This window comes from Acomys minous, assembly GCF_964271855.1.
Source record: "Acomys minous genome assembly, chromosome: 17".
NCBI classification, from domain to species: Eukaryota; Metazoa; Chordata; class Mammalia; order Rodentia; family Muridae; genus Acomys; species Acomys minous.
The window spans coordinates 25,187,318-25,213,119 of NC_140500.1; the positions used below are offsets into that span (position 1 = coordinate 25,187,318).

General features: G+C 44.3%; 2 protein-coding genes across 10 annotated transcripts in view; one reads left to right on the top strand and one right to left on the bottom strand.

The window, feature by feature from the left end:
- Nucleotides 1-9,804, bottom strand: part of KDM5A (lysine demethylase 5A) — an 80,245-nt gene extending 70,441 nt beyond the window's left edge. For all 3 annotated transcript variants that reach the window (XM_084766076.1, XM_084766074.1, XM_084766075.1), the window contains exons 1-3: nt 9,116-9,804; nt 7,420-7,497; nt 4,546-4,668 (exon numbers count right to left, since the gene is read on the bottom strand). In XM_084766076.1, the coding sequence (XP_084622202.1) occupies nt 4,546-4,668; nt 7,420-7,497; nt 9,116-9,280 (366 nt within the window). In that variant the 5' untranslated portion in view covers nt 9,281-9,804. The remainder of the gene's footprint in view (nt 1-4,545; nt 4,669-7,419; nt 7,498-9,115) is intronic.
- A 4,788-nt stretch (nt 9,805-14,592) lies between these two features.
- Nucleotides 14,593-25,802, top strand: part of CCDC77 (coiled-coil domain containing 77) — a 30,985-nt gene continuing 19,775 nt past the window's right edge. The window contains exons 1-5 of one of the 7 annotated variants that reach the window (XM_084766101.1): nt 14,612-14,720; nt 16,569-16,653; nt 19,274-19,327; nt 22,045-22,282; nt 22,934-23,076. In XM_084766101.1, the coding sequence (XP_084622227.1) occupies nt 19,290-19,327; nt 22,045-22,282; nt 22,934-23,076 (419 nt within the window). In that variant the 5' untranslated portion in view covers nt 14,612-14,720; nt 16,569-16,653; nt 19,274-19,289. Of the gene's footprint in view, nt 14,721-14,758; nt 14,913-16,568; nt 16,654-19,273; nt 19,328-21,761; nt 21,863-22,044; nt 22,283-22,933; nt 23,077-25,802 lie in introns of those variants that run through there. The other 6 variants (XM_084766100.1, XM_084766102.1, XM_084766106.1 and 3 more) reach the window with 6 other exon arrangements.

Consider the following 25,802-nt stretch of genomic DNA (forward strand, 5'->3'; position numbering starts at 1 on the left):
AGAGAGTCAGGGAGATCTCTGTGAATTCAAGGCCAACCTGGTCTATAAAGAGTTCAGGACAGCTAGGGCTGTGTTATACAGAGAAACCTTCTCTCAAAAAACCAACAAAACGAAAAACTATTATGAACTTAAAATGGAAATTTTCAGGCTGGAGAGATGGGTCTGTGGCTAAGAGCCCTGCCTAGCTTCTCTTCCAGAGGCCCTAAGTTCAACTCCCAGGAACCACATGGTGGCTCATAACCATCTACAATGTGATATAATGCCTTCTTCTGGTCTGTAGGTGTACATTCAGACAAAGCACTCAAATACATAAAATAAATAAGATCTTAAAATGCAATTTTTCTTTTATTAAACTGACACTCTGTTAACATACAAAGGAATAAACAATGACTTTTATAAATAGTTCCTAATACCCAAACTGGGAGGAAGCTCATAAAGCTTGTTAATTCTAGCTGCTGTGGGGATCCAATGTCCACCTCTTTAGGACTCCAGAGGCACCTGCATGCACATGTGCATATACACATAAACACAAACACATATACATGTATACACACACACACACAGGGTCGGGGACATGCTCAAAGCTTGAGCATGCCAGTTATGCATATCCCACCACTCAAATAAGAGGATCAGAGCTCAAGGCCAACCTCAGCTTCACAGTGAATACAAAAGTAGTTTTGAGTCACATAAGATTTCATTTGGAGGCTGGATGTCGTGGCAAAGGCTTTTAATCCCAGCACTCAGGAGGCAGAGGCAGGTGGATCGCTGTGAGTTCAGAGGCCAGCCTGGTTTACAAAGCTAGTCTAGGACCACCAAGGAAGGCTACACAGAAAAACCCTGTGTCAAAAAAAACCAAAAAACATGTTTTGTTTGGGTATAACTATATTTATGTAATGAAACAAACAAAAATCCTAAAAGTATGGGCTAGAGTATCAGTAGAGATAGGACGATCAGAATTTCAAGGTTGTCTTGGGCCACTCAAAAAGCTGGAGACACAAGAGACCCTGTCTCTCAAGAGAGGGGGGAAAAAATGTAAGGACATAAAGTGTCCTAGAATTAAGATCTTTTTATGTTGTGCATGGTGGTACACACCTTTAATACCAGCACCACTCAGGAGGCAGATGCAGGTGATCTCTGAGTTTGAGGCCAGGCTGGTCTACAGAAAGAGTTCCACGATATCCAGGGCTCCACAGAGGAATCCAGTCTTAAGAAACCAGTAAACAAATAAAAAGATCTTTTTATTTACTGGGTGTTTATAGTAAGTGGTGCATGTGTACCACCACGCTCTCCTAAAGGCCAGAGGACAATTTTGTGGAGTTTGTTCTTTCTTTCTACCTTCCTTTACTTGGATTCCAGGGATCAAAGTCAAATCATAAAGTAGCACAACAAACACTTTACCACTGAGCCATTTCATTAGATCTACAACTCAGTAAAAAATTCATATATAATATATAGTGCCAAAAAGGGAAAAGCATCATAAATCTAGTACTTGGAAATGCGAAAAGAGTTCAAAAGAGGGTTAGTTGAAATCTTTATTTTGTAAAGCCTATTACTCAGGCCAGCAAGCCAGCTCATCACATAAAAGTACCTGCTGGCCCATGCCTGACAGAGTTTGAATCCCTGGAGCCCACAGTAGAAGGAGAACCAACTCCTGAGAGTTGTCCTCTGACTTCCATATATGCACCATGGCACACAAAAACAGTATTTTGAAAAGTAATGACACTAGGTGGCGTTGAAGCATGCCTGTACTCCCAGCACTTAAGGAAGCAGAGGCAGGCAGATCTGTGAGTTCAAGGTCAGCCTGGTCTACAAAGGGACAAAGGGAGTCCAGGACAGCCAATGCAACACAGAGAAACCCCACCTCAAAAAACAAAAAAAGAATGTGTGTATGTAGTGTGTGTTGTTCCCCCTTCCCCATGCCCCACCCACCCTCCAGCCATCTCTCTCTCACACTCTCTCTCTCTCTCAAAAGAAAGACAGGGTCTCACAATGTCGCCCTAGCTGGCCTACAGCTCACTTAGACCACGCTGGCCTCACACTGAGGGAGACCTATCTCTACCTCTCAAGTGACACGATTCAAAGTATGGACCACCATGTCTAGCCAAAAGAGAATTTTTTTTTTTTAATTCTCAAGACAGGGTTTTTCTGTGTAGCCCTGTCCTGGAACTCAGATATCTGCCTGTCCCTGCCTCCTAAGTGCTGAGATTAAAGGTGTGTGTCACCAATTACCCAACTCCAAAAAACAATCTCTCCCGTCCCCGCACCCCTGGACAGTTTCTCTACGTAGCGTTGACTGTCCTGGACTCTTTTTGTAGGCCAAGTTGGCCCTGAACTCACAGAGATCTGCCTACCTCTGCCTCTCCAGTGCTGGGATTAAAGACTTGAGCCACCACCGCCCAGCTCAAAAAAGAATTCTTAAAACAAACTTATAGGGGCTAAAGAGATAGTTATGATCAATTACCATGCAACTGTGAGGACTTAAATTTGCTACTATACCCATGTAATAAACAAGGCATGGTTTCGTGTGTACCTGTCAATGCTGATGCGATAGAGAACAGAAACAGAAGGATTGCTAGAGCTTGCTGGCTTCCACCCCAGTGGAAAAAACTAAGAGTTTATGAATTTAGATTTCAAGATTCTGCCTCAAAGAAGTAAGGCGGTGGTTTTCAACCTTCCTAATGCTGCAACCCTTTTAATACAGTTCCTTATGTTGTCCCAACCACAAAATTATTTCATTGCTACTTCATAACTATTAATTTTGCTACTGTTACAAATTGTAATGTAAACATCTGCTATGTAGGATTATCTGATAGGCAATCCCTATAGGGTCAAGACCGACAGGTTGAAAAACACTGGAATAAGGGAGAGTGAGATAGAGAGGGACACTCAGTGCCTTCCTCTGGATTCCAAATGTCCATAGGTACACACTGTCACATACACATATACACATAAGCAACTGTAGGGGCCAAGCATGCTGTTGTATGCCTATGTAAGTTTGATGCCGCTGAGGGCAGAACTGGGACATAGCATGTCAACAGCTTTGCCACATGTGACAATACTGTCAGCAGGGTCTAGAATCTCCTGAAGATGGGGTCTGGCTGTGCCTGTGAGGGGTCATCCTGTTTAGGTTAAGTGATATGGGAGAACCATGCCCTGGGTAGAAACCCTGGACTACCCAGAATGCAGAAAGAGAGCTGGGCGCAAGCGTTCATTGCTCTTTGTTCCTTACTGCAGATACCAGAAGCCTCCCTCAAGCTCCTTCGCCACCATGATAGACTCTAACCTGGAACTATGTGACAGAATAAGCCCTTTATCCTTGAAGTAGCTTCGCCAAAGTATTTAATCCCAGCAAAAATAAAAGAAACTAAGACAGCACACAAATAAGTGTGAGAACCTGAATTCAAATCCTCAGAACCCATGCAAAAACTGGGCAAGCTACTATGTCTGCCATTTCAGTGTTCCTATGGATGAGGAAGAGACACATGAACCCCTAGAAACCTGACCGGCTAGCCTAGCACACACAGTGGAGAACATCAAGTAATAGACCCTATCTCAAACAGGTGGAAGATGAGGACCAACACTCAAGGCTGCCATCCGACCTCCACATGCACACTGTGTTGCAAGTGTGTACAAACATACAAAGCCTGAGGCCAGTTTGATCTAAATAGAAAATCTGAGGCCAGCAATAAGGCAAAACACTGCCTCAAATTAATAAAAACAAAAAACAAAAAACAAAAACTTTTTTCTCCTCCTAAATAAATAAATAGTTAGTATGGTGGTGCACACCTGTAATTGTTTTGTTTTGGTTTTTCAAGACAGGGTTTCCCTGTATAACAGAGCCTTGGTTGTCCTAGACTCGATTTGTAGACCAGGCAGCCCTCAAACTCACAGCAATCCACTTGCCTCTGCCTCCTGAGTGCTGGGATTAAAGATGTGCACAGCCACTGCCACCACCACACACCCACCCCCAGGCACACATCTGTAATTGTAACTGAAACATTTAAAGGAAGCAAGAGGATCAAGAAGTTCCAGGGCATCCAGGGACATAAAGCAAGATCCTGTCTCAAAAAACCCACAACAAAAGGGGGCAGTGTTGGTGGTGGAGCCGGGGGAGATGATTCCACAGTTACAGTGGCTATGGTGAAAGCATGAGGACCCGAGTGTAATCCCTAGGGTATGGCTCCTGGCAAAGTGGCTGCCCAGCACTGCAAAAAGTTAAAGTATTTTTAAAACTAAATTGAAAATTTGCCAGCCACGGTGACTCACGCCTTTAACACCAGCACTGGGGGGGCAGAGGCAGGAGGATCTGAGTTTGAGGGCAGCCTAGTCTACAAAGCAAGTTCTAGGACACCCAAGACTTTCACACAGACATTATTTAAAATTTTTAGAATCAAGAATTCACTGAATTCTTAGAATTCAAGAATCATAAACCTCTGCTCAATTTCTTCATGAGAGATCCGGCACAAACTGAGCATGTACTACTAACCACCACTGAGCTGCATCTCAGCTCTTCTGTTCAACTTCTAAGCCAAGTATCAGCCTCACCTTGCTTAAAGCATACAAATCCAGGATTTTTCTCTCCACCACAGGGATCTTCAACGTAGATCCTTGAAGTTCCCAAAACTTTGCCAGTTGATCCAAGAAGTCCAATCTTACTCTAGTCATTGCCTAAAAGTATTAAAATACAGAAATCAGCAACACAGGGCTGGACACACAGCAGAGGGGGCGCGGACTTGAGGGTTGAACTCAGGTTGTGTGGCCACGTTAAAAAGGATTTAATAAATTGAGTGTTAGCAGGCTTGGACACAGAAAACTGCAACACAAGTGAACTCTAGTGTGGAAGCCCAATGATAACTGTGACTGTGAATAGCAATAGGGTATATCAAGTCGCAATACTTCAACACCTTACTGACCAACAAAAAGCCTGAAACCTTTTGTTGTCTTTGCCTCTAATCCAAAAAAAAAGGAGCAGTGCCTAAAGCATCCCCTACCTCAGCTCTGCCTTCTTTCCCATTATTCTGTCTATGACTGCTGCCTCTCTTACTCTTATTTTAAGCTATCTTCCTTTTTTAAAATTTATTTTCATTTTATGTGCATTGGTGTTTTGCCTGCATATATGTCTGTGTGAGGGTGTCAGATCCCCTGAAACTGGAGTTACAGATGGTTGTGAGCTGCCATGTGGGTGCTGGGATTTGACCCTGTGTCCTTTAGAAGAGCTGCCAGTGTTTTTAACTGCTAAGCCATCTCTCTAGTCCCAAAAGCTATCTTTCTTAATAAAGTTCTTTGCTAGATGTTAAAAGAAAGCCTCAGGGGGCTCAAGAAATGGCTCAGGGGTTAAAGGCACTGCCTGCTCTTCCAGAGGTCCTGAGTTCAATTCCCAGCAACTACATGGTGGCTCACAACCATCTATAATGTGATCTGATGCCCTCTTCTGCAGATAAAGCACTCATATCAATAAATAAATCTTTAAAAAATAAATAAACAAATAAAAAAGAAAGCATCAGGCAGTCATGGTGGTCCATGCCTTTAATGCCACACTCAGCAGAGGTAGGGGATCTCAAGTTTGAAGCCAGCCTAGTCTACAGAGTGAGTTCCAGGACAGCCAGGGATACACAGAGAAACCCTGTCTCGAAAAACTAAAACTAAAACAACAACAATAACAATAACAACAAAAAGGCTCTCCTTTCTTGGGGAGTTTTTTGTTCTTGGGGTTTTTTGAATGTGTACGGATGTAGTATGTCTACAGATCTCGCACCTGATCCTGGAACTGAGTTTCAGAAGGTAGAAACCACTATGTCAATGCTGAGAATCCAACCCAGAGCCTCTAAAAGAGCAACAAATCCTTTTTTTGGGGGGGGGGGTTGTTGTTGTTGTTTTGAGACAAGGTTTCTCTGTGTAGCCTTGGCTGTCCTAGAACTAACTCACTTTGTTGACCAGGCTGTCCTAGAACTCAAAGATCCTACTGCCTCTGCCTCCTGAGTGCTGGGATTAAAGGCGTGTGCCACCACCGCCTGGCTGCAACAAGTACTCTTAACTGTTGAGCCATCTCTCTAGCCACTGTTATGCTATTTTAAATGTAATTTTGCTTCTTTCTAATGCTTTCCTACATAAAAGCACAAGCATGGTCTATAGGCCCTTTCTCTAATAAACTTTATTCCCAAAGAGTAATCACTTGTCAGCTTATTTAATGAACTATCCACTGCTGTCTCCATTTTTATATCCAACAATATGAAAACATCATAATTTTGTATGCTATCTTACATAAATTTAATTAGGGGAAAAAAATCCAAGTACAGAGCTGGGCATCATAGCAAGAGCCTTTGGTAACCCCAGAATACTCAGGAGGCTCATAGAGGACTTCCATGAGTTCAAAGCTAGCCTGAACTACATAATAAGTTCCAGACCAAACCATATTAGCTACAAAGAAAGTCTGGTTCATGGAGGTGGGAGGGTGGAAAAAGGACTAGAGGAAGTAGCTCAATTGGAGGAGCACTTGCTGAAACCCAAGGTTCTAGCCCTAGTATCATACAGACTGGACATGATAGTGCACACCTGTGATTCCAACACACAGGAGGTAGAGGCAGAAGATCAGGAGATCCAGGTAGTCCTGGGCTATGTATTAAGGTAAGTGACATCTTAGGCCAAATAAAAAGAAGAAAGAAAGAAAAGTAGATTTCCAGTTATCTCAAGGTAATTACTAGGTTTTTCCACTATGAAAATGTTAAAAAAAAAAAAAAAAAACTTTTCTTTCTTTCTTTCTTTTTTTTTTTTTTTTGGTTTTTCGAGACAGAGTTTCTCTGTGTAGTCTTGGCTGTCCTAGACTCGCCTTGTAGACCAGGCTGGCCTCGAACTCACAGTGATCCTCCTGCCTCTGCCTCCCAAGCACTGGGATTAAAGGCGTGTGCCACCACCGCCGGCAAAAAATACTTTTTTTCTATTATCCCAGTTAAGTGACAAAGAAAAAAGGTAACTGCCTGGCATGGTGAGGCACACTTTTAGCCCCAGTACTTGGGAGGCAGAGGCAGGTGGATCTCTGTGAGTTCTAGGCCAGTCTGGTCTACAACGAGATTTCCAGGACAGCCAGGGCTATTACACAGAGAATCTTGGCTTGAAAAGCTCAAAATAGTAAAATAAAAAATGTAGTAACTTTAACTATTTGAAACAGTCTTAAAAGGCACCTTTCTCAAATATCAACTAACTATTCTATTAAATCCCAGTTAACACAAACTCTGGGCCCTGGTACATGAACTTTTCAAAGTTCTCCATTTATATCCTAAGGTAAACAATCAGGAGGCTGGAGCGATAAAGCCATGGTAGAACATCTGCTTAGTCTGTGGGAAGCCCTGAGCCCCAAACACCACAACCACTAAGAAAGAAGCAAAACAAAACAGAAGGCAGAAATATTGGTCTAATACTCACCTCAAGTTCATTCAGGCGCTGGACTCTGGGAGTGAAACGGAAGGTTTTCACTTCACATGCAAATGGAGGTTGCCAATCCTAAGTGGGAAGAAGTATTCTGGTTATTTTGCATAGAGTTGCCACAAATCATAGTAACACTACATTAGTATATGTAAATCTTCACTGTAGAGACAAAAAAAGCAATATTCCTATAGAAAGTTTTCATTTTAATATTACTTGGAAAAGAAAGTCTCAAATCTTACCACCCCACAATTATACCTCCAAGGTTATCCAGTAGGAATACAATGAGCTTGTGAAACACAAAACAGTGTCCAATAAACACACAGATTTACCAAGTAAAAGTTAAAAAATGATAATAATCCAATGATTGGCTATGGCACATGCCTGTAATCCTGGTACTCAGAAGCAGAGGCAGGAGGATCAAGAGTTCCACGTCAGCCCATACTACATAGCTTGACCATCTCAACAAAAGAAAACCGCACTGCAAAATGTCCAGTCAAAAATTGGTTCTACTCTTAACAGGGCTTACAGAACTCATTTAAACAATATCCAGTTGACCCTGGTGCTGATTTTCCAATGATGGTTTTCTCCCATGTTACTGGGGATTGAATCCAGGGTCTTGCAGCACTCTCTCCACCCCAAAAACATTACTTGGAAAGCACTAGCTTAAAGAATAAAGAAAAAAACCCTTTGACCTTGAGCTTATCACTTAACCTCTTAGGAAATTAATTCCTCTCATGGGGATATTATTTGCTTTCCGAATCTTAAAAAGTAAGAAAAAGTAACCAATTTATAGGCAAATTCGGTTACTTGTATTACAGTTCTAAAATCTTTGTCCCTAACTTTCTTTCTTACAGCAAGAGACGTCAAGGTTTTCCTCCATCCCCATTTATTGATCGACTCTTTGTAAACCTCTACATTTAAAAAACAAAACAAAACAAAATAAATAGCTGACGCTCATTATCTTCCTCAAGGATGCCTTTCTTGTTGCAGTAATAATTAGCTTGGGGGTTCTAGCCTCGTGACATCATTCTGTAGACAACTAGAGCTCAGATGACATCTTGGGAAACCTGAGTAGTGGCCTGCAAAGCTTTGATAGCTGGAGCATTAGCAGGCTGGGACACAGAACAGCCCACAGAAAGTGGAGTTTTTAGGACGGCAACACAATGGCTGTGCACGGGCGAATGACAGGGCACTTCAACCACCTTTCCTAGGAATGGCCCGAAGCCATTTGTCGTCCTTAGCGCCGACCCACACAACAGTATCCGTGCCCAAATCCATTCTGAAGTCAGAAAGGTCCCAGGGACACCACTTTCTCTCGTTTGAAGGTGAAGCTCAGGGCTAGGAAGCCGGCCCAGTCGGGAGGGCCGAGCCTCACAATCTGCCTTCGATCCCTGGGACTCACAACGCAGGAGAGAGTCGACTCCCACAAAATGTCCTCTGACCTCTCTCCGCGCGCGCATACACACACACACACACGCCATTAAAATCAATGTAAAAGTGGACCTGAAACTGCCGAAGAAACCAAGGCAAAAAAAATAAAAATAAAAATAAAAATAAAAATAAAAATAAAAATAAAAAACATCCTCAAAAGTAGCCTCTGGCTACCGAGTAACGAGGAAGGGGCTACAGGAAAGTTCTAGCAAAAGTAAGGACCCCCGGCCGCCCCCCGCCCCCCGTCCCCGGGCTCGGCTACCTTGGGTGGACGGATTTTGCAGATGCCGGTTTTCTCCGCCAAAGGCCGGATGCGGCCGATGAAACTGAGCGGGTCCGTGAACTCCTCCCAGCTGGGCTCAAAGACCGGGCACTCGGGCGGAGGCACGAACTCCGCCGCGTAGCCCCCCGGGCCCACGCCCGCCATGGTTACAGCCAGGGGGGCCCTGAGGCGACAAGCGGGGGGGCGGGGGGGCGGGGGGGGGAGAAGCTGGGTGACGGCCACCAAAAGCCCTCTCACGTCTCTTCACAGGGGCCGCAGCGCATCTTCTCCGGAGAGAACTGGTCCTCACAGAAACCCCAGAAGCCGCTTCCTCCCGTCGTTTGTTATTGTTTCCTTCAGGGCTTTTCCTCTCAGGGACGGGACGCTTCCGGAAGTTAACGTGCTGCGAAATCAGTCCGCCACCGCAGGAAACAAAATCCCCCGCGCCGCGACGCCCTAGTCGGGTCCTGTCCCCTCCCCTTCCTCCCTTTCACGGCAGCCGGCGTGGCTTCTTCTCGGCGTGCCCGCCAAAGCTCCGCGCACCCCGCCCACTCCGGGTGCGTGGCCTTTGAAGGCTCCACGACCTCTCCTCGCGGAAAGGCCACGGAGACGCGAACCCGCAAGGTGGAACGCGCTCTTTCCGGCGCGCGGAGGAATGTGTAATGCCTCAGAGGGCAGAGGTTCTGTTTCCGGTGAGGAGGTTCCTGTTCCTCTTTGTGTGTTAGGGACGCGGAAACAAGGTGGGCCCCCTGCTGTAGCCGCTCCGCCTCGGCTATGGTCTGTGCTTGGACAAGCATCTGACTCTTGACGGAACTTCCGTGCCTCTTATTTTATTCTCTCAAATGTTTACGAGGAATTTCCTACGGGCCTCTCGCCTCTGCGTGACCGGTTGCCGGTCTCCGTGCTCACATCGGCGGCCTTAACCGCCAGCTGCGGATTGCTTTCCCACCACGCGGGGATCTGTATAGCCCCCAGCCGTGCTTTTCCAGCTGTTGTCAGTCACCCTAAAACCACCTTATTAGATTAGTAAACAAGACCTGAAAACTTCTCACTCACTCAGTTTGCTGTGAAAATGGTCGCCTTACCAGAAACCTCTGTTGTAAGGCCGGGCACGGTTGCTTACGCGTAGAGTGCTGATCAGCAAGGGCTGCTTAGTGAAACCTTATTTAAAAAAAAAAAACAAGGGGTTGGGGATTTAGCTCAGTGGTAGAGCGCTTGCCTAGCAAGCGCAAGGCCCTGGGTTCGGTCCTCAGCTCTGGAAAAAAAAAAAAAAAAAAAAAAAAAGACAAAATAAAAAAAAAAACAAAAAACAAAAACAACGCAGGCTGCTGGAACACGCCCCTACAATTCTTCCCTACGTTTAAGTCTTGTCTGTACCAGGTGGAAGGCAAGAGCTAGCTCCACATGCCGTCCCAGCCGCCATGTGCACACTCGGGTGAGTGTGTGCCCCGAGCGGCAGAGGAGTTTGAGGTCTGGCTAGGCCACGGGAGACCTTGTCTACGTGAAGAATAAGTAAATAAACAGGCAAATCAATCAATCTCTGTGTGGTAGACAGGACTAAACTCAGGACTGGGGAGGGAGATGGAGGGGCGTCCGCGTACTGAATTCCAGATCAGTCAGGCCGGAACAATGGCTCCGCGGGCCAGGGCGCTTGCCGCCAAGCCGGAAAGCCTGAGTTTGGTTCCTGGAACCCAGACGGCTGAAGGAGAGACCTGGACGATGTCCTCTGACCTTCACACACATACATGAACATATCCACAATTAAATAAATGAGTGAGAGAGGCAGGGAAAGATACTACGGGGTGAAACCCTGTCTCAACAAGAAAAAGGGGGGGGGGGTTGTACTATTCTGCTAGTCAAAAGGATGGCCCAGGTTCAAGAAAGAGGGGGAAATGGACTCTACTCAGTGTATTCACTAACTTTTCTCTACTAGGAATGGAAGCCAAGTCCTTGAATATATTAGGCAAATGTGCCCTGAGCTGTAACTCCAGTCCAGTCTCCATTTCTTGGGGGGAAAAAGGTTATATACAAGGAGATGTGGACACAGGAAAGTATGACAAATTATATACAATTACTAAACTAATTTATAATAAGACATAGATTGTTTAGTACTTAATCTGAAAAAAGTAGTGAAATTCAAAAACAGTTCTCTCTCTCTCTCTCTCTCTCTCTCTCTCTCTCCTTTTTTTTTTAGGTTTTTGAAGACAAGGGTTTCTCTGTGTAATTGTCCTGGCTGTCCTGGACTCAATTTTGTAGACCAGGCTGTCCTCGAATTCACAGAGATCCACCTAACTCTGCCTCCCGAGTGCTGGAATTAAAAGTGTGGGCCACCATGCTGGTCCTAAATTTATTTATTTATTTATTTATTTATTTATTATGTATACACTGTTTTGCCTGCATGTACACCTGCAGGCCAGAAGAGGGCACCCGATCTCATTACTGATGGTTGTGAGCCACCATGTGGTGGTTGGGAATTGAACTCAGGACCTCTGGAAGAGCACACAGTGCTCTTAACCTCTGAGCTATCTCTCCAGCCCCCCTAAATTTATTTTTTTAATGCAATAAAAATTCACATAGTCAGAGTAACAGGAGTGGGCAAATCTCATTGAGTGAAAAAGTCTATAAATTCTTGAGTTTCTAAAAAAAAAGCCTTTTACAAGTGGATCTCAAAAAAAAACAAAAAGAAAAATGCCTTTTAATTTCAACAGTTAGTAGGTTGTTTGATTTTGCAATAGTAGAGATTGAGCACAGGGCTTCTCACATGCAAGCACTCTGCCACTGAGCAATTAAAAAAAAAAACCCACAGGGCATAGTGGCACACGCCTTTAATCCCAGCGCTCAAGACTACACAGAGAAAGCCTGTCCTTGCAACTCCACCCAAAAAACAACAAAAAGACCCAACAAAACTGTTATTTTATTTTGTGTATGTGGGTGCCAAGCCACGCACTGTGCCATGAAGTGTATATGCAAACCAGGGGCCACCTGCTGGAGTCTGTTCTCTTTCTGCATGGGTTCCAGGAATTGAACTCAAGTCATCTGGCTGTCAGCAAGTGCCTTCATTGCTTAAGCCATCTCAGCAGCCCTGCATCTTGTTGTTTGCTATAAAGATGTTATTGATTGTATGTATGCTCTATCTGCATATGTACTTGCCTGCCAGAAAAGGGCAACAGATTCCAGTGGAGAGGAGGCTGTGAGCCACCATGTGGGTGCTGGGAATCAAACTCAGAACCTCTGGAAGAGCAGGCAGTGCTGTTAACCGATGAGCCATCTCTCCAGCCCTTGATTTTGTTTTTTGAGACAGAGTTTCTCTGTATAACAGCTCTGGCTGTACTGGAACTCACTCTTTAGACCAGGCGGGCCCTGAACTCACAAAGATCTACCTGCCTATGCTACCTGGACTCCCTCAACATTTTTTTTTGTTTGTTTGTTTTTGTTTTTCGAGACAGGGCCTCTCTATGTAGCCTTGGCTGTCCTGGACTCACTTTGTAGACCAAGCTGGCCTCGAACTCACAGAGAATCCACCTGCCTCTGCTTCCCTGAGTGCTGGGATTACAGGCATGCGCCACTCCAGGCTAATAATACATTTTAAATGTCTTCACTGCAGGATAGCCATACCTGGTAATCTGGCATTCAAGGTCATCCTCTGCTACATAGTAAATTTAATATCAGCTTGGCCTATATCATCTTGTTTCAAAAGTCAAAATAACATGTATGTATTTTTAAAGTATTGCAAGACACCAAAATTCTTATGTAGATTGTATATGTGGATATTTATATCTTCCATATAGTATCAATTAAAGCTAATAAACTTTCCTGGCAGAACAGCCCATAATTCCAGCAGAGTAACACTTAAGACATGAGAATCATGGGTTCAAGACCAGCCTGGAACCATTTAACATTTAAGGTTCCTCCTTGGTTTTTGTTTTGTTGTTGTTTTTGTTTTTTGTTTGTTTGTTTGTTTTCTGTTTTTTGAGACAGGGTTTCTCTGTGTAGCCTTGGCTGTCCTGGACTCACTTTGTAGACCAGCCTGTCCTTGAACTCACAGTGGTCCCCTGCCTCTGCTACCCCATGTGCTGGGATTGCAGGTGTGGAAACTAAGGAAGGAGAATTGAGTTAAAAAATAATATGAGCAACTTAGAAGACCCTATACCAAAAGTAAAGTGTTTTTTTTTTTTTTTAAAGGTGAGGGAGTCCAGCACACAGCTTTTTCTTTTTTTCTTAGTTTTTTGTTTTGTTTGTTTGTTTGTTTTTAAACTGGGAGACAGGGTTTGTCTGTGTAGCCCAGGCTGTCCTGGACTCACTTTGTAGACCAGGCTGGCCTCAAACTCACAGGGATCCACCTGCCTCTGCCTCCCAAGTGCAGGGATTAAAGGTGTGCCATCACCGCCCGGCCAAGCCAGTGCTCTTAACCACTGAACTATCTCTCTAGTACACATTTCCAATTTTTAAAAAGGAGGAGAAGGGGGGAAAAAAATCTTAAAAAGCTATGTGCCATGCAGGGCATAGTGGCTCACGCCTTTAATGCCAGCACTCATGTAGGCAGAGGCAGGCAGATCACTGTGAGTTCGAGGTCAGCCTGGTCTATAAAGCAAGTTCAGGACAGCCAAGAAAACACAGAGAAACCTTGTCTCAAAGAAACAAAAACAAAACAAAACAAAAAACAAAAAACCAAAGAACCCAAAACAACAAAACAATGTATTTATACTATATACTAAAATTTCAGTTTTTTATTTATTTTGTTTATGAATGTTTTGTCTACATGTATGTACATAAATCAAATGTGTGCCTAGTGCCCAAGGAAGTCAACAGAGGACATCAGATCCCTTGGAACTGGAGTTAGGGACGGTTATGAGCCACCATGAGGGTGCTAGGAACTCTACTTCTAAGCCACCAAGTCATGGAAGTTTCTCTATTCTGTTTTGACTTTTTTTTTTTTTTTAAGTCTTTTGAGACAGGGCTTCTCTGTGTATCTTGGAATCACACTGTAGACCAGGCTGGCCTCGAACTCTCAGAGAAATCCTCCTGCCTCTGTCTTCCGAGTGCTGGGATTAAAGGCATGTGTCTCCAGCACCCGGCCCCGCTTTGGCTTTTTGAGTCAGGGTCTTAGGTAACACAGGCCTCTATATCGCTATTTGACTGAGGATGACCTTAAACTCCTTTTTACTTCCCTTCCCAGGTATTGGAGTCACAGGCTTGTACAGCTCCATAGGGTTTGTGAAACTTTTCTTGGGTTCGCTTGAAACAAATTGAAGGTTAGACCAAATGACAATGTGTACAAGACACTCCTTTGAGCCACTCGTGATTATGTATGCCATTTATGCAACAGATTCCATTTTAAAAAAAAAATAGTTAAGTTTAGACCGACCCCAGCCACCACATTCCGGCAAGGAGCAAAGTGTGTACAGATGAAAAACTACACTTCCCAGAAACCTCTGCCAGTGAGGCGCAAGGCAACTTGGGAAGTGCTGCTGGACGAACGACTGTCTTATTGGTGTGTCACCCAAAAGGCCGCCTGAGCTCGTGAGCGATTGGTAGAATTTTGTGGACGCTCGCTGATTTGAGTTGTTTTTCAGTTGCGTTGTCGGATGCCGAGGGTTAGCGCTTGGTGAGTGTTGATTTCCAGGAAAAGGGTTTTAGGACAGACGTTGGGAAGAAAATCTGATGGGATGAAAGCATTCGTGATCAGTGCGGAAGGGACTACAGAACAATAAACCTTAGGTCCTTAGGAAGTCTTCGGGCCCTCATGGAAAAGTTTGCCTCAAAAAGAGAGTTCTCCCGGACGCGGAGAGCTGTAAGAGTAAGTGAGCTTAGATCTGGTCAGGAACTGCGTGAACCTGCAAGAGGAGGACAGGATCTAGACGTCCTGGAGATGGAGTTCCGGCTTCTCCTTTCTCTTGCTTGTCTAACGTTCGATTTGTCTACAGTTTGTAAAATAAGGGATAATAAAAATACTTAAGAAAGTAAAGTATGCAGATAAAAACATTTTCGGGACGGGGTTGTCGTCAATATGTAGAGAGTTTGTTTGCTCAGCATGATCGTGCCCTTAAAGTCGATCTCTTAAACCTGCAAAAAGTAAACCCACTAAAACGTGCATTCCTGCCTTGGAAGGTAGTGTTGAGATGGCTGTCTAGAAGATTGATTATCGTAGTAGAACTGCAAATACAGCCACGTTCTAGTGAAAATATTTGGTTGTTTTAAATTTTTATTTATTTTTGCTCTTTGAGTCGGGATCACTCTGCAGCACAGATAGGCTTGCAGTTCACGATGTATACCAGACTGGTCTCGAACTCATGTCAGTACTGGCGCAGCCCTCCAAGTGCTAGGAGTACACGTGCACAATCATTTTGTGGGTTTTGTGCTTGTATTTATTTGAGACAAAGCCTCACTGTTGTCCAAGCTTGCCTGGAACTCTGCCCCCTAGGATGCCCTCGATTTTGGGTAGTCTTTCCAGTGCTAGGTTTGATAGATTGGCTTGATAAATCGTTTTGAATGGAAAAATTCAGGAAAGAGATGAAGGAAATGATATTTAAGATGGATTTTACAGCTGGGTGTGGTGGCACACGCCTTTAATCCCAGCACTCGGGAGGTAGAGGCAGGTGGATCTCTGTGAGTTCGAGGCCAGCCTGCTCTACAAAGTGAGTCCAGGACAGCCAGGGCTACATAGAAAAACCCCGTCTTAAAAAAACAAAACAAAACAAAAATTATTAGAGCCAATTATAAAAAAAAATAGTTATATAATCCCAGCACTTGGGAGGTAGATGCAGGCGAATTTCTGTGAGTTCAGTACCAGCCTGGTCTACAGAGGGAGTCCAGGACAGCCATGGGTACACAAAGAAACCCTGTCTCAAAAAACAAACTAAAAAAAAATTTTTTTTATAAGTGCCCTTCCAGAGGTCCTGATTCAACCCCCAGCAACCACATGGTGGCTCACAGCCATCTATCAATCATGAGAGCTGATGCCTTCTTCCGTCACGCAGGTGTACATGAAGACAGAGCATTCATACGTGAAATAAAGAAATACATCTTTAAAAAAAATAGTTGTAAGATGGCTCAGCAAGCTGAGATGCTTTCTGCCAAGCCTGACAACCTGAGTCCTGGTATCTGAGTCGCAGGAGGAGAAAACTGACTTTTTAGGTGGTCCTCCAGCCCCACATGCACACATACATACACGTGTGCACACATACATACACGTGTGCGCACATACATACACGTGTGCACACATACATACACGTGTGCACACATACATACACGTGTGCACACATACATACACGTGTGCACGCGCGCACACACAGACAAATATTTTTCAATCAAAAAATAAGATGGTCTTTCCTCCCCAGTTAGATGTTTTCAGTTGAGATGGAGATTATGATTATACAGATTTTTTTCTTTTGCTATTAAGTAAGAGATATATATACATATTTTATACATTCTTTCTTTTTTTTTCTTTTTCGAGACAGGGTGTATGTAACAGAGCGCTGGCTGTTTTGGACTCTTGTTGTAGACCAGGCTGGTCTCAAATTCACAGAGATCTGAATAAGGTATATTTAAAACTTTTGTTTTGTTTTTCTGGTGCTAAGGTTAGAACCCAGGGCCTCACATATCCTGGGTTATCTTTGCCAAAGATAAAAAACAGTTGAAAAAGTATATCAAAGAAAGTATTTTTGGCTTTGTATCATTCTAAATTTAGCATGATAGTTTACCTTAATTTCTATATACTGTGTTTCTTGTTTTCTTCCCTCCGCCCCCATTTCTTTTTAAGTTTTTCGAGACAGGGTTTCTCTCTGTAGACTTGGCTCTCCTGGAATCACTCTGTAGACCAGGCTGGCCTTGAATTCACAGAGATCCGCCTGCCTCTGCCTCCCTGAGTGCTGGGATTAAAGGTGTGTGCCACCGTGCCTGGCTTTTAAATTTTTATTTATTATTGTGTTTATGGGCATGTTTGTAGAGGTCAGAGGACAACTTTGTGTGGGTCCCAGTGTTAGGGTCGGGAACACACTGAAGAAAGGACCCCTGATTCAAATAGTATGCAAACAACAAAGAGCATTTATTCTGCAGGATCCAACATGTTGGGGTGACCATTCAGACAGGATGGTGACCCCTGCTGAGCTTGAAGGCTCTTTTTGCAGCATTTAAATTCCAAAAGGGGGTTAAGTAATCATTAGGCTAGAGAGCTCGGGCAAACATGGGCGACTCTGGCCAGGTCATGAGTTCATCATAAGGCAGCCGATTTCCAGACTGGCAGTATATCTTTCTTAACCAATTATACCAGCAGTAAGAAGCCATATTTAAATAACCTTATCTTCCTCTGGCCAGGTCATGGCCGTCTCTGGTTGTCTGTCTACTCTTTGCAGCGTTTCCAATGACAGAGGGACCCGCCTCGGAATACTGGAGGGCCAGGCCTGCTCTGAACGAACAGAAACAGGCCTTTTGCTAGACTTGTTTAACCAGACCACCCACCACGGATTGTACTTAGGTTGCTGGGCTTGCTGAGCAATGTCAGCTGCCCCTGTTTCACTAACTAGAAACTGGTGGCTGGTTACAGGGATGTAAGCCCCATAGTCCAGGAACTTGAAGGCTGAGAGAGGATGGCCAGTGCCAGGCAAGCCTAGACTACATCGCAAAATCCTGTAACAGAGACAGCGTGCGTGAGCATGGTGCTAGCACACACCTCCATACTGGTGCTTTGAAGTTGGAGGCAGGAAGATCAGAGGTTCAGTGCCAGTCTGAGCTATGGGAATTGTTTTGTTTTGTTTTCTGCCGTCCACACTCCGTAAGCTATGATTTTGAAACTAGCCTGGATTACATAAAATCCTGTTGGGGTGTGAGTGGGGAGGTCTGGGGATACAGCTTAGTTGTTTGCTTAGTATGCAGAAAACACTGAAATTGATCCCAAGAATTATCCAGGAATTTTGTTTGGTGACACATGCACTCTGGAGTTGGAGGCAGAAGGATCAAAGTTCATAACAAGTTCAAAGTCATTCTGAGATACACAGAGAGTTTAATGCCATAACCTATATGAGACCTTGTTCAAACAAACAGACAAAAACACAGTTGGGAAGTGGTGCATGCCTTTAATCCCAGCACTTGGTGAGGCAAAGGCGGGTGGATCTCTGTGAGTTCAGGGCCAGCCTGGTCTACAGACTGAGTGCCAGGACAGCCAGGGCTACACAAAGAAACCTTGTCTTAGAAAACAAAGAAACAACAAAACCGTAATATACCATATTCAGGGCTGTAGCTTAGTGGTAAATGTTTACCTTGCTTCAGAATACTACATTTAAAAACTGGGTATGATTGTTTACCTATAATCCCAGTGCTTGGGAGGGGGAGGCAAGAGGGCAGACAGCCCAGACACTAGCCTGGTCTATGTAATGAGTTCCAGGTCTCTCAGGGCTACGGAATAAGACCTTGTTTCAAAACAAGACCAGAGCCAGTGGTGGTAGCACACAGCTGTCAGCTGTTTGCTTGCTCCGCCTCTTGACCGAGAGTTAATTTTATTGAGCCCTGTTTACAGAACGTTCCTGAACTAAAGGTGTTGCCAGGGCTGACCACACAATTCCAAATCTCGGTTCACAATGGGATCAAATATCCTGCAACAGGCTGGAGCTCTGCTCCAGGGGTTAAGACCACTAGTTACTCTTGCAGAAGACCCCACTTTGGTTCTCAGCACTTACATGGTGGCTTACAACCATCCAGAGCTCCATTCCCAGGCTATGTGATGCCCTCTTTTGACCTTCTGGGGCACCAAGCACCCTTGTGTAGCACATACATACATACATGCATGCATGCATACATACATACATACATACATACATATATAGAAATAAGATAAATCTAAAAGAAAAGTTTTGGCTTTCTCTTTTTTTCTTTCTTTTTTTGTTTGAGACAGGGTTTCTCTGTGTAGCCTTGACTGTTTTAGACTTGCTTTGTAGACCAGGCTGGCCTCGAACTCACTGAGATCTGCCTGCCTTTGCCTCCTGAGTGCTGGGATTAAACGCATGCACCACCTTGCCAAGCTGGTGTTTTCTTTAATTACAAGCTGGAGAAGCAGTAAAAAAGACACGTAATGTTGCTCTAAGTGAGGAGGGGATTGTGCTGTGTGACTTGTGTTTATTTATCTTCCTCTTCCTGGCCCTCATCGTCATTTCGTGTATTTGATAGGTGCGAATAAGACAGAATGAACTTTACTCCGACACACACACCTGTCTGCAGAAAGTAAGATATTTGCTTATTTGAGTTGTTAACTAATCAATACTTCTGTAGGTTTCATACAGTCAGTATAGATGTTAAGGAGACAGCATACTTCCTAATTCTCAGTTCTTTATTCTTTTTTTTTTTTTCAAGACAGGGTCTCTCTGTGTAGCCTTGGCTGTCCTGGACTCACTTTGTAGACCAGACTGGCCTCGAACTCAGAGAGGTCCACCTGCCTCTGCCTCCCGAGTGCTGGGATTAAAGGCGCGCACCACCAGTTCTCTATTCTTAATCAGAACCTAGTTTTCTGGGATGATGATGATGATGATGATGATGATGGTGGTGGTGGTGGTGGTGGTGGTGGTGGTGGTGGTGATTTTTTGTTTTTTGTTTTTTGTTTTTCAAGACAGAGTTTCTCTGTGTAGCTCTGGCTGTTCAGGAACTCACTCGAGTTGAACTCAAGAGATCCACCTGCCTCTGCCTCCTGAGTGCTGGGATTAAAGATGTGTGCCACCGCTGCCCAGCTCAGGATCTAGATTTTAAAATAGTCTACCAGTGGTGGTGGCATGCACTTTTAATCCCGGGAGGCAGGGCCAAGTGGATCTCTGTGTTTGAGGCCAGTCTAGCCAGTATATTGACTTCAAGGTCAGCAAGAACTACACAGAGAGACCCTGTCTCAAAGAAAACAAGGACATGGTTTCTCTGGGAACAGCCAGGACTTCTTCAGTGTGAATGGAGGAGCCATGGTGATGGCAGAGCTTAGGTCGGAGGGGCCAACAACGTGTAGATATGAGGTGGGTTCCTACATAGTGCTCACCCCGCACAGCCGGAGCGCCCTCTTTCTGAAGAGTGTAAGAGCTGCCCGTTTTCTGTTTTGTTTTCTTTTGTTTTGTTTTGTATAACAGGACAGCCCTGGATGTCCTGGACTCACTTTTTAGACCAGGCTGGCCTTGAACTCATAGAGAACTGCCTACCACTGCCTCCCAAGTGCTGAGATTAAAGGCATGCACCACCATGACTGGTTTTTGTTTGTTTGTTTGTTTGTTTGTTTTTGTTTTTTTTTAAAGACAGAGTTTCTTTGCGTAGCCTTGGCAGTACTGGACTCACTTTGTAGACCAGGCTGGCCTCAAACTCACAGAGATCCACCAGCTTCTGCCTCCCCTAGTGCTGGGATTACAGGCGTGTGCCACTGTGTCCGGCTATTTTATAATTTTTACGTGCGTAGCAAATCCATCTCATACTTACCTGTTGTAGTTCCCCAGGACCCAAGCTCTCCCATCACCGTGACTCCTCCAATCACACTGAAGAAGTCCTGACCACTCCACAGAGAGGCCACATAATGTTTATGTGTGTTTTGCCTGCATGTGTACCTGTGCGCTTTTTGCACAATTGGGTTTGGTTTTTTTCGTTTTGTTTTGGTTTTGGGACAGAGTTTCTCTGTGTAGCCTTGGCTGTCCTAGACTCACTTTGTAGACCAGGCTGGCTTCGAACCCACAGTGATCCGCATGCCTCTGCCTCCCAAGTGCTGGGATTAAAGGCGTGCACCACCATGCCCGGCAGTGCTGGGAATTAAACCTGGGTCCTCTGCAAGTACAACCAATGCTCTTAACCACTGAGCCATTTCTCTAGCCCCTTATATTATAAATTTTAGCACACCAAACTGGATTGTTTTCATAGGAGGACTTCTGTACTGTTTTTCTTTGTAATGTTTTTGGTTTGTTGGTTCTTTTTATGGGGGTGGGTGGTACTTTTTTTTTCCTTTTAGACAGAGTCACATTATATAGCCCTGGCTTGCCTAGAACTTGCTACATAGACCAGGTTAGCCTAGAACTCAGAGGTATACCTGCCTCTGCCTTTGAGATTAAGGTTTGCACTACCACACCAGCTCACTATTTGTTTTCTAGCTCTTACTGTGCTAGCTTGCTTAAGTCTCTTGATTATTAAGAACAAAAACGCTAAACTTTCTTGTCCAGTCATTCGCTTTTTTCTTTTGTATCCTAGGCAGGCCTGAATCTTAGGATAGCCAAGAATGACCTTGAACTTCTGACCCTACTTCCTCCCCCTCCCGTGTGCTGGGACACTGTTACCATTTATGTCACCGTGTCCTAACATTTGCAGTTTGGTTTCAGAAGCTAGAGACTAGGATCTGGTGTTGTTCCTGTTGCTTCGCGTCTGTCTTTCACTGCAGTTTCTAATGGGTACCATGCACTATCCATTCATATCATCTTAAATTGTTCTGTTACTCTCCAGTGCTTATTTTAGATATAGTTTTAAGTCGTTGATACTTAGAAAACATTTCATAAAAATCTTTTCATGCATATGAGCTCTTTTTTTTTTCAAGACAGGGTTTCTCTGTGTAGCCTTGGCTGTCCTGGACTCACTCTGTAGACAAGGCTGGCCTTGAACTCACAGAGATCCACCTGCCTCTGCCTCCCGAGTGCTGGGATTAAAGGCGTGCCCCACCACCGCCCGGCATATGAGCTCTTTAACCATGAGCACTTGAAGAGCGTAAACCCACTGGATATGGTGACTCCTCCAGCCCTTGGGAGGCAGAGACAGGTAGATCTTTGTGAGTTCAAAGCCAACTTAGTCTACATAGTTGGTTCTAAACCAGCCAGGGCTACACAGTAAGATCCTGTATCAAAATAAAATACCCACAAAACTCTTATTGAAAAAATTATGTTTTACATAGTTTTACAAGTGTTCAGAGGACTTAATATTTGTTTTTTAATTTCACACAGAATAATAGTTACTTCCAAACGTGGTGCTGCCTCCAGCTTCAGTGATCTCGGCAGATGGAAGAACATGGCAGACTCTCTGGAGTCAACGCCCCTGCCTTCCATCGAGGACCGCCTGGCCGTCCTTCACCCGTCTCAGGAGCTCCTGCAGTATTATCAGAAGAAGATGGCTAACTGTGAGGCAGAGAGTGAAGAACTGCTGAAGAAGTTGGACCTCTACAGAGAAGCTTGTGAGGGACAGGTGGGAGAGAGGGAGAGGGGTCTGAGACTTCCTGCACTGGGAATAGGAGGGTCCTGGAGCTCACTGCCCAAGCCTCTCCGAATTGCTGAGCCCTCACTTTAAGGAGAGACCCTGTCTCAAGCAATAAGTTGGAGAAGTGATAGAGGAAGACACCCAACATCAATTTCTGCATCATACGTGTACCTACACACACACACACACACACACACACACACACACACACACACACACACACACACACGGCAGCTGGCATTCTTGGTGCTATTGTGTGTGAAAGGAAGGCTTGAGGACTCTGTTGCTCATGTACAGCCTCCAGTCACACTAACCCTGTAGCTTGTCTCCTCAGTCTGCCCTCCCTCTTCCTCCTTCCTTTCCTCTTTCTTTTCTTCCAGTGCTAGATACTGAAGCTGGGGCTTCGTGCCTGCTTAGCCGATGCCACTGAGCTGCACCCCCATCTCATCCTTTTGCTTTTTAGCTCAAATGTGTGCACAGCCCAGCGCAGCTACTTGAGTTCTGTATTGATGAGATTGTCAGTTAGGAATATTCTGCGCGAGCCGACTCCTCCAGACCTACTAAGAGGCTTCTTTGAAACCTAATATATTTTCAACTACTCTGCTTTTTTTGTTTTGTTTTGTTTTGTTTTGTTTTCAGCATAAACTTGAATGGAATTTGCAACAGAGGGAGGAGGAGGTTGCTGAATTGCAGAAAGCCCTGAGTGATATGCAGGTCTGCCTCTTCCAGGAACGGGCACATGTGTTACGGCTCTACTCAGAAAACGACCGGCTGAGAATCAGGTACTGAAGAGGAGGAGAATGTTAGCGTTACAGCTCTGCGTTACAGTTGAATCAGGAGCTCTGTCTGCACTTGTTCTCTGGGATTGTGTCCCTAAGAAACAAACTTCGAGGTAGAGACTTACTTGTAGGACAGTTCCTGGGGAGGCTTTTAGGAAAAAGACCTCTGAGCAGATTTTTTTTCAGGGGCATATATTACCAATGAGAAAACGAGCTATGATAGGGTGGTTCCAGAGGCCAGCCTCACAACATGCTCTAGCAGTAGGATAGTCTTTCAAGGGCAAAGCATTCTGACCTTTGTATCTTGATATTGGCCAGTTATTGGGCGTAGGCTGTCCTCAATAAAGAAGTCATAAACTTGGGAGAGAAAGCCTATATTCAATCATAATTCCTTTAAAAAACAAAACAAACAAACCAAAGCCAAAACCAAAAAAACAAAAACCCAAAACAAAACAAAAAACACCCAAAAAAACCTTTCTTGAATATTTGAAACAAGGTTTCTCTGTGTAGCCTTGGCTGTCCTGGACTCACTTTGTAGACCACTCTACAAAGAATTTAGAATAATTCTTCTGTCTCTGCCTTTGGAGTACTGGGATTACAGGCGTGCGCCACCATGCCTGGCCCTTTTCTTGTTAGTTTTGTTGTTGTGCTTTAAAATTTTTATTTATTGCCAGGTGGTGGTGATACACACCTTAATCCCAGCACTCGAGAGGCAGATGCAAGCGGATTTTTAAAAATTATTATTATGTACCCCTGGCTGTTCTGCCAGCCTCTGCCCCCCAAGTACTGGGATTAGAAGCATGTCCCACTGTGCTCAGCCTGGGTGTTTTTATTTTATATTTTTGAGACAGTGCCTGGAGTTCACTTTGTTGACTGTGTTGTTCAGGCTGGCTTTGAGCTCCTATTTCTGAATGCTGGGAGTGTAGGCTGTGCTACTGTTTTAGTTAACTTGTTTATGTTTTCGTTGTTGTGTTTGGGAATTCCTTATGGGTTTTTTTTTGTTTGTTTTTTAAATATTTACTTATTTATTATGTGTACAGTGCTCTGCCTCATGTACCCCTGCAGGCCAAAAAAGGGCGCCAGATCTAATTATAGATGGTTGTGAGCCACCATGTGGTTGCCGGGAATCGAATTCAGGACCTTTGGAAGAGCAATCAGTGCTCTTAACCTCTGAGCCATCTCTCCAACCTGGGAATTCCTTATGTTATAGATACTAAATTCTTATCAGATATGTAATTTTCATATTTTTCCCAGTCCACAGATTGCTATTTTACTTTAGTAATGTCCCTTCCATTAAAGCATAGAAATTTACATTCTGTTATATAATTGTTTTTTATCACCTCTGTGACTTATAAGACATCACTGCCAAACCTAATATCAGGGAACTTTCCTCCATGTTTCCTTTATGTTTATATGGTTGGTTTGTGTGTGTGTGTGTGTGTGTGTGCGCGCGCGTGCGCGCGCGCGATTGCGAACGCACGCATGTGTGCAAGCACACATGTATGGGTTGAGTATATATGACTGTGCAGGTCTGACATCAGGTGTCTTCCTCATATTTAAAAATATATATTTCTTTCATCATACTTAAAAATATATATAGTTTAAAACCAAAATACATAAATGAATGCAAAAATTTAGTTAGAGGTGGTAGCATATACTTATTTATTTATTTTTGGTTTTTCAAGACAGGGGTTCTCTTTGTAGCTTTGGCTGTCCTGGACTCACTTTGTAGACCAGGCTGGCCTTGAACTCACAGCGATCCGCCTGCTTCTGTCTCCCAAGTGCTGGGATTAAAGGCATGCGCCACCACATCTAGCTCTAGCATATACCTTTAATCCCAGCATTTGGGAGGCAGCACTTACGACCATCCTGGACTATAAAGTCCAAAACAGCTAGGGCCACACAGTGAAACCCTTTCTCAAAATAAAACAACAAAAAAAGTTTGATTCCCAGAATAATATTTATTTATGTATACAAATGTTTTTCCTGTTTGCCTGCATGTATGTACAAACATACACATCCCACCTGTGTGCAGGAGGCAGCAGAAGTCAGAAAAGGGCATTGATTACCCTGGATCTAGAGTTACAGATGGTTGTGAGCTGCCAGATGGGTGCTGAGAATCAAACCTGGGGTGTCTGCAAGAGTATTCCGTGCTCTTAACCATCGAGCCGTTCCCGCTGCCTTCCCTCTTAATTTTGACAGGGTCTCACTGAGCCTGAAGCACGTAGGTGTGGCTAGAGCAGCCGAGTTCTCCAGCATCCTTCCCTTCCTGCCTCTCAGCACTGCGATGTTCACAACAAGGGTGCTGGGGATCCGATGCTTGCACACCAAGTACTCTTTCCACTGAGGCATCTTCCTGGCCTTTTTCTATTTTGGTGGCCAAGGCTGGTCTAGAGTTCCTTACCATCTTTCTTCAGTTTTCCATGTGCTGGGAATACAAGTGTGTGCCATCATGTCTGCTTGCCACATGTCTTATGATTTGGAAAGAGTGACATGCCTTAAAATCTTTTTTCTTTTTCTTTCTTTCTTTTTTTTCTTTCTTTTTTTTTTTTTTTTTTGTTAGTTTGTTTTTTCAAGACAAGGTTTCTGGGTATAATAAATAGCCCTGGCTTTCCTGAACTCCCTTTGTAGACCAGGCTGGCCTCCAGCTCAGAGATCTGCCTGCCTCTGCCTCCCGAGGGCTGGGATTACAAGCGTTCACCACCATGCCCAGCTATGCCCTAAAATCT